The sequence below is a fragment of the Triticum urartu genome, chromosome 1 (assembly GCF_003073215.2).
Source record: "Triticum urartu cultivar G1812 chromosome 1, Tu2.1, whole genome shotgun sequence".
Classification (NCBI taxonomy): domain Eukaryota; kingdom Viridiplantae; phylum Streptophyta; class Magnoliopsida; order Poales; family Poaceae; genus Triticum; species Triticum urartu.
The window spans coordinates 91,482,648-91,491,440 of NC_053022.1; the positions used below are offsets into that span (position 1 = coordinate 91,482,648).

Genomic DNA, 8,793 nt, shown 5'->3' on the forward strand with positions numbered 1-8,793 from the left:
GGGTACATTAGAGATGTCATGGCTGGCCATCCCACCTTTGCGTTTGCCTCATTTTTCTACCTCTTCTCTACTGAAATTAACTAAAATGATTTCCCAAGGATGGAAACGCGAACAAATTAATGTACTTCCCCAAATGGACTAGATAAAGTACCTTTACAAAATACTGAAATCAAACTAAGTACACAAGCTCAACACATATACAATCTCATTGTTCTCCTTAGACATGAAATCCTCTGGGGACATGTACGTCTCACTTGAATCTAGCCAGCCGATTGAAGGTGACCACCTCCTCGTCCTATGTGGCAACTCTCCAGAAGCCATCTACACCATGTCGATGCCTTCAGGGTCACTACCACTACCACTACCTCCTGTGGGGCCGCTTGAACCAGCCGCATCCATGCCATAGTAGTAGGACCAGCCACCAGCTCCACCACACATGTTGCCCAGTTGGTTGTTGATGAAGGACTCGTGGTGCATCTCTGCAGCAGCCTTCAGGTTGTTCACTGGGAGGGTATGTTGTTCGGTGAATGCATACATGTCCATGCTCGCATTGGCTGCCTGCTGGATGTCTTGCTTGCTAACCATCTGTGTCGGAGACAAACCATACGACTGGTGGTGGTTCAGGTGCGCATTGGGAGGGATGTAGTATGAGTACCCCTCTTTTGTCCCATCGGTGACATTCAAGTCTGGCGCCCAGTACTGCATGTTGGCCGGGTTTGGGTGGTAGTACATACCAGTCATGGTCAGATTAGGGTAACTCGGGTGCGCCTGTGCGGTAGGGGCAATGACGACGACAGAGTCTATATCGGCCATCCTCGTTTTCCCACCGTGCTGTTGGTCATGATACAATGGTGGGGACACTGGACGTGTCTCTGTGGGTGATTCGGTATGCGGGTCAAGGCTGCGGATGTACTCCATAAGAAGGGAGAGCTGGCCAGGAGGTGGCTGCTCACTGTTCCTCTTCTTCACATGGCGTTTCGCGTTCAGACTGCGCTTGGTGGCATTCCAGTGGTTCTTGACGGCATTGTCTGACCGTCCGGGGAGTTCTCGGGCGATCACCGACCAGCAGTTCCCCCAAGTCTGATGCATCTTGATCAGCTTCATGTCTTCCACTTCGGTCCATTTTTTCCTCTGCAAGGGAAATATTTGTGAGTTAATTAATTATGACATAACATTCCATTGAATTACAATTGAACACAACACTGCACACGAAAAGTAGTATTTACTAACTTGACTTTTTTGAACGCAAGACAACACCCATGTCATTGGAAGCGTTGTCTATTTATAAGCCAACCGCCATTCACCATTGCTTTGAGATTTATATTAACTTTTCTTGTTGTTGGCAAAATTTATGTTTTTTCAGAATAAAAAAATGTTTCTAAGTTTCTTCTTGTTTCATAGTGTATTATAATGTTTCATTGTGTAGTAATAAATAAATATGCCCTTTTTCAGGATCAGATTTACTGGTACATAATGAAATAATATGTTAGACTTTGAAACAATAAAAAACTAATGCAATAGTCTTAAACAAGATAAAATTTGCGAAGATTAGAAAACATAGCACGCGTCTCAAAGTATCTAAGGAATCTTAAAGTATCTTAGGAATATATTGGTTCAAAAATTTCTAGACAACCAAGCGTCATATACTCGCACAAACTGACCTATGGCTGATATAAATTACTAAAATGGTGGAATGAGCTTCATAGAAAATGGAAAGGAAAAAATTTAGTATGGGAATAATTATTTGGAGCGCATGGACCCATAAAAAATGATGTGACTTCTTTATTTTGGAGAGATCCTGTTAAAAAATTATTTATTTTGGACAAATCCTGTTAAAAATTACACATATTTTGCATGTGCTACAATGTTGGGGATCAATATTGTGCAATTTGAGGTGGGCAAGATATAGAAAACTTCTAGAAAAATTTTAGTTAGCAATATCAATTATATCGCAAATGCAAGTGTCATTTTTTATTTATAGTTTTGGACTCCCTTTTTTGGAACAAGGCAGAAGATTTGCCATTTTTATTTATTAATAAGAGTAGTTTGTAAGATACCACAAAACGAGACAAAGATAATAAATTACTCTCTTGAAAGTACATTACTCAAATTCTTAGCCCCCACAATATCCCAAAGCGATGCATCATCTTGTATGATGCGAATAATGATCACCACCGGTGTCGCTTTGTTTTGAAAGACATGCAGGTTCCTTTCCTTCCAAATCTCGCATCTAACAAAAAGGAGTAAAGAAAATAGAGCTTTCCTCGGCTTCGAATTGTTGTGGACTCCTTCCCACCAAGTTTTCATGGTCTCAAAATGTTGCCAAAGATCCGCACTAACATGAAGACCAAGCCAAGAAATCACATCGTTCCAGACTCAAAGATAGAATCAAAACTTGAAGAGGAGGTGAGCTGCTGATTCTTACACTTGGTTGCAAAGAGGGCATCCGTTGCAATTTGGCCACTCTCAACATTGTAGCCTATTTGCCGTCCAAATCCCATTTTGGGTGACTAGCCAAGTAAAGAACCTACATATTTGGGAGATGCCCAAACCTTTCAGGCCATGGATAGAAAGTTGGATCAGATGTGGTCGGCCAATCGAGCCTTGTAGGCTGAGGAGGTGGTATAGTTCCTATCGTTAGTCAGCTTCCACATGATTGTATCTTGGACATCTGGTTACATGATGATATTGGAAAGTTTATCCCACAAAATGATGAATTGTTGATGTGCCCTAGTGTTAGGCCTCCTTGATTGTCAATCCGTAGAACCAAAAAACTATCGCTCAAAGCCTTGTTATGTTGCCACCATTCTTGCAAGATATCCCCCAAAAAATGGGCGCATTGTCTTTAGGCCTCAGCCCCTCTAGCCATGATGACTCCCCAAAATTTTGATGTATTTCCATCGTTAGTCATAACCTTAGTGCCCGCCGGGAAGGGATCATGATCATCATTGTTGCATGACATCCCCATAATGCACCACACCCTATGTGGGTCATGCTTGTCAAGCCATAACCATCATGAGTAAAGCGCGATTGTGAACTTCCAAGATTAAGAACTCTTGGGCTATGAAACTCCTTCAGCCTGCAAAATTGCTCCCAATTAATTTCGCACTTACCACTGGTCACTTTATCTATCCGTGCCCAAAGATAGGCGCAACTCATTCTATAAGTATTCCTAAGAACCTCCACTGGGAGGTTAAGTGGTGAAAGATGGTATATCGACACCTCCGGGAGCACCATTTCAATGCCTGCTATAGCAACATGTTTTCCTCTCCAAGGTTCTAATTTATTGGTGTCTTTACATTCTAAGTGTTGTAAGTGGAACCTTTGTACTCTTTGAACCTGAGGGGTAGGCCAAGGTAACATATGGGAAGGGATGAGTGGCCTGCTGTGAAGGAATGTAGGATGTCATCAAGGTCGATGTTATCGCCCCAGATAGGTTCAACAATGCTCCTTCTACAATTTGTGACAAGGATGTCAGTATCTATGAAATAGGCAAGCGTGGTGGCAAGGACTTGGACTTGTTCCTTGATAGGGGCACATAAAACTGTCACATCGTTGGTGTAAAAGGAAGGATGAATGTCTGTGTGACATCCACTAAGAGGATGAAGCTTTCCTTAGGTTGTAGCCTTGTTCAAGATATGCTGTAGCGGGTTAATGGCAAGCTTGAAAAGCAAAGGGGAAAGGGGGACCCCTGACAGAGCCCATTATCATGCTTGATCAGGTCCTTAGCAATTGCACTGAGCAAAACTCGGGAAGAAGATTAGGAGGGGAGAGTGGAGATCTGTCCCCAGGAGTGGCCTTGGAAGCCATGGTGACTCAACATGTCTATAAAATAATACCACCTAATGGAATCTATGGCCTTATTTATGTGGAGCTGGATGAGGAGTGTAGGTGTCTTGATGTGGTGACATCTTCTAGCCACATCGCGCACATACATGAAGTTATAGTAGATACTTATCCTCTTGATGAAATCATTTTGCACAATGGAAAAAATATCGTTCATGTGCAGAGCCAACTTCATAGAGCAAGGATTTTGACAATGAGCTTGGCCATGACATGGATAAGGCTAATAGTACTAAAATCTGGAATGTCCTTGGTGCAATCTTTCTTGGGGATGAGTGTAACATTTGATGAGTTTAGCCAATGGAAGTTTTCCACGTGGAGGTCTGAGAAGTTAGTGATCATGAGCATGTTGACATCCTCAATAATATCCCAACAGTCCTTGAAGAATTTTTGTTAAGCCATCGGGCCCGCGTGCTTTGTCACTAGCTAGGGCAAAGATCACAACCTTGACCTCCTTCTTTGTGATGGCATCTCCAAGAGCGGAGAGGTCATGGCCAACAATGGAAATCATTGCCCAATTGATGTTCTTTGCACACTAGACACTCTTTTATTTATAGCAGAGAAGTGTGAGAGAATAATGTTTTTCTTGTAGTCATGATCCATCACCCAGTCACTCCCATGTTTTAGATGATGTATAAGATTTTTCCTCCCTCGACCATTCACCCTCAGGTGAAAGTAACAAGTGTTATCATCTCCGAATTTAATATTTTTGATCCTCAAGATTTGTCTCTTCCTTATTCTCTCCATGACCACGAGCCCAACCACACTTATTTGAAGTCTCTTTCAAAGACCTTATCATCATTACTTAGCTCCCAATTATCCTAGGCCTCATCCAACCGAAGAATGATCTCTAAGGTCATGTGAAGTTGGACTTTGACGTTGAAGGAAATAGTTCTACTCCAAGTATTAAGCCTTTGACTAATTCTTTTCAACTTTGTGAATGATCCTTTGATAAGGCTTAGTGTGCTTAGAGAGCTCATCCACACATCTTGAAAATAAAGGTGAAATCCTGGCATGTTGGTCCAACAAAATGCAAAGCAGAAGGTCTTTGGTTGCCAAGGGCTATCTCATTGACTTGGAGGAGAAGACAATGATCCGAAAGTGATGATGGGAGGGCATTCATAATGTTCTTGTCAAAAGTGATATCCCAATCTTCATTGCAAAAGAAGCCATCAAGCTTGGACATGGTTGGGTTGCTTTTCTTATTTCTCCCAAGTGTACATATTTGTTCTGGAGGTGGGTTTCTAGTAGCTCACAAAATACAAGAGCATTCTGAAAGCAGAAGGTGCGGCTATGGTTCGCATTGGCATAGTTATTATCTCTAGAGTAGTATATTTGGTTGAAGTTGCCTATGTCAAGACTTTATCTCGAGGATGGGGATTTTCATTCATCATCTCTTCGAAGAAGATATCTTTATGGATATTTCTTGTTGGCTCATACACTATGGTAGTCTTAAAGGAGGTTTCAGATCTAACGATGGAGACATTAACAGAGAATGTGTAGGTGCCAAAGTGCACATCCTCTACACGGACATGATCTTCTTCCCAAGATGAGAATCCCACCACATGTACTAGTAGTTGGGTGTTGGGAAAAACCCTTTAGCCTGTAGCCTCCAAGGAAGGAAACAATCATGGAGTCAACCACTTCAAGCTTAGTTTCCTGGATACATGCAACATGACACGTAAAGGCAGCAATGGTTTCATCGATAGTGGCTCTCCTATTTCGAAAATTGAGCTTGCACAAATCAATTCAAAAAATTGAGGTTGACACTGAGCAAAGTCAAATAATCAAGGACAAAACTCCAGCAGAAGTCCATAGTGCCTCTCTAGGGCAACAATAAGTAGTTGCACACAACAACAACTACAACCAGGCGCCCCGAATGATTGATGTCTAACATAGGAACTAAACTACATCATCAGATGATCCAAGGCAATCAGGGCGTCTCAACGACGTACTCGCTTATCAGCGATGGCACCTCTCGACCACCATCACCACCATGCTCCATCAAAACATCCTCCATGTTCGTCGCCAAATCGCATCAAGTTGCAAAAGCATCCTAAGCGCCATGGTCTCAATGTATAGCCGTCTTGTCTGGAACAATGCCACAAAGAGGCATTCACTTCCTCGTTGACCTATTTACCCTAACCAATGACTCACATCTATCGGAAAAGAAGCCTTTCCATGAGCTAGGCAATGTGCATGGCCATTTTCTTAGCACTCACATCCGGACTTCGTTGGTTGATGTCAAAGTCGGTAACCCTCGCGAGTGTTTCCCTCCTTGTTGTGGGTGACCTAGTTGGGTTGTTGCTCGGAGAGCAGGGAGAATGGGAGGCGGCACCGGCACAAAGCATGGCATGCCATCTCTGTCAGGAGCACAACTGGCCTGCATAGCGTCAATCTCTATCGTGGTTGGGTTTCTTTGCAGGACTATCGGGTTGGGAAGCGAGGCATGAAGATGGGCATGTGGGTTCCATCTGGCCCAAAACATAGGACTCGGGGGGGTGCATGGGTTGATGGCATACGCAACTCATCGTCGAGCCCAGGGCAGCAAGCAGAGGGCTCGGTGCATGGGCTGGTGGCGTGCACATCTCCATCTGCAAAGCAGGCCGCACATGCACCCTGAAGTAGGGCCTACCTTGAATAGCTAGTCCAATATGGAGGGAGTTGAGTGGGGCTCCATTAGGTCACAAACACATATCTCAAGTGCTAATATGGGGGCAGCAATATCCACTCCTATTTACCAAATTCAGGAAAACCATAACAAAAAAGTAGCAATTTCAGAATAAACATCATCAAATTTTTGGAACATGTGTAATTATGTATGAGCATTATATATGGAAGCATGTGACTTATTTTCTAGATATGATTCAACTAATGAAAGTACCACATCTCAAATGCTACTTTGTGGGCTAGAACATCAACTCTTACTTTAGGGATATCAAATTGTGGCAACTCACAAATAGGTAGTAATTTGACAAATAAACAAGACAATTCTTTTAATTGGGTGATCGCTTAGTGGCCAAGAATCTTTGCTCTACTAATTCGGAAGAACATAAGCTTCTCATTTCAGCCTCTCCTTCGTAAAACCTCCGTCTCTCCTTCTCTCTCTCTCTCTCTATATATATATATATCTGTGTGTGTGTGTCCCCTTCTGTTCTCCTGTTTGATTTTTTCCTCCCATCTCTGATTTTTATCTCAAATAATAATATTTTTTGGCAAGTTAGCAATTTTTACCAAATAAGTGCTTAACAATAAAATGATATTTTGACTCCCATCTCCAATTTTCTCATAAATAATATTTTCTTTGGTAAGTCAATAAATTATTTCCAAATAAGTGCTTAACAATAAGATTGCAGGTAAATCATGATAATTGCATACAAAATCACGCTAAGATTATAGTGCACCAATGTAATAATAGACGTGTGATCATGGGTAATCTACGAGAATGTTTATACTCCTGTTGCAATGCACGGGCAATTATCTAACTTTAAAAACTGAGACACCATGTCAATTACTCTCTCCACTCACAAATATAATATGTTCTAATATATTTTTCTGAATTGTAGGTATATATATATATATATATTAGCGTGTGTGTTCACTTATTTCAGTCCGTGTAGTCCATATTGAAATATCCAAAACATCTCTTTGTGAACGCTGGGAGTAGTAAATTTCCATATTTGTAAGTGCAAGTGAGATTTTTTATTTACGGATTGAACACAAAATCCTTGTACACATTTCAATTGCTAATGTGTGGGCAGGAACATCAATCCCTATTAATTTTAGAAAATTACTTCCCTGCAAAAAAATCTTCAGAAAATCACTTGGGGGATCATTTAGTGGCCTAAATGAAGAAATTAATCGCCACATTTACTGAATAGACTAAAGACATGCAAGACTACTAAATATTTATCCGGGAGTTAATGCCCACTTCTAAATGGTGATGAATTCAGATAACGCAACGATGAATTTCTTTCCGTAAGCACATTCAATATAGATCATCAAAATTCCCGAGAATCAAGCTGCTAGTAGAGGGAGTTAAGAAATTTAAATCTTGCGAAATCACCTCAATGTTGGGGTCAAGTTGGTTGGTCCATCTCTCTCGACACTGCTTCCCGCTCCGGCCAGGGAGGTACAATGCAACCTCCGCCCAACTCCCTTGGCCGAATTCCTGCACCTTCTCCCTGAGCAGCCTGCACAATCACAAAGAAACCGACGAAGCTGCAACCGATGAAGGACAAAGAAAAAGGTTTGCAATTTAGGGTTGGATTTTCTACGTACGTGTCTTCCTCCACGGTCCAGGACCTTTTGAACCGTGTCAGCCCCTGGCCGCTAGATCTGGCAGGTGGCAGCGCCTGAGTAGTCGCCGTGATTGCCGTAGGGGCGTCGCTGCTCCCGTAGCCGGGTAAGCTGGTGGGATCCATCTTGCCGATGCCACCAGAAGCCCTTGATCCAGCGCCCGGGACGACAGCCGCCCCGGCTGGAGCACCACCATCATTATGGACGAAGTGTTGTGCAACTCCGCCATGGCCGGAGCTCGTATAGTGGTTCCCAGCCACCGAGACCGCCATGTCCCAGTCAAAAGAAGCACTCCCCTCAGCCATCAGCACGACCTCCAAGGTCAGATCGAAGCGATGGCGGCAGGAACGCTCGTGGTAGAGATGGGGCAAGGAAAGCAAGAAGCACGGGAGTAGTCTCTGGCTCTTCTGCAAGAGAAATGCCTGTATCAGAGACGGATCGAGGGGTCTGTGCCTGATATAGAAGGGGACGGAGCCCCATGCCCCCATCAGCCCGTCCATTCTCTTGCCCCCAACTCCTCATCAGGCGGCCAAGAGGTGTCCCACATGGCAATAACGTTCCGAATACATGTTTTCAAGTTCGATGTGGACCCTGTGCACCGGGTGTACGCAGTCTCTGGAGAGGTTTGCGTGGTTCAGGGTGGGTAAGACA

At 43.1% G+C, this 8,793-nt stretch overlaps 1 protein-coding gene across 1 annotated transcript; it reads right to left on the reverse strand.

Moving 5' to 3' along the window:
- Window positions 1-315: 315 nt before the first annotated feature.
- On the reverse strand, window positions 316-8,447 carry LOC125512597 (transcription factor MYB3R-5-like). Its single transcript, XM_048677723.1, has 3 exons — window positions 8,125-8,447; window positions 7,910-8,036; window positions 316-1,131 (listed from the first exon to the last, which is right to left on the reverse strand). Exons 1-3 carry the CDS (start codon window positions 8,445-8,447, stop codon window positions 322-324), a joined length of 1,260 nt encoding a protein of 419 aa, XP_048533680.1. The 3' UTR covers window positions 316-321.
- Window positions 8,448-8,793: the final 346 nt, after the last annotated feature.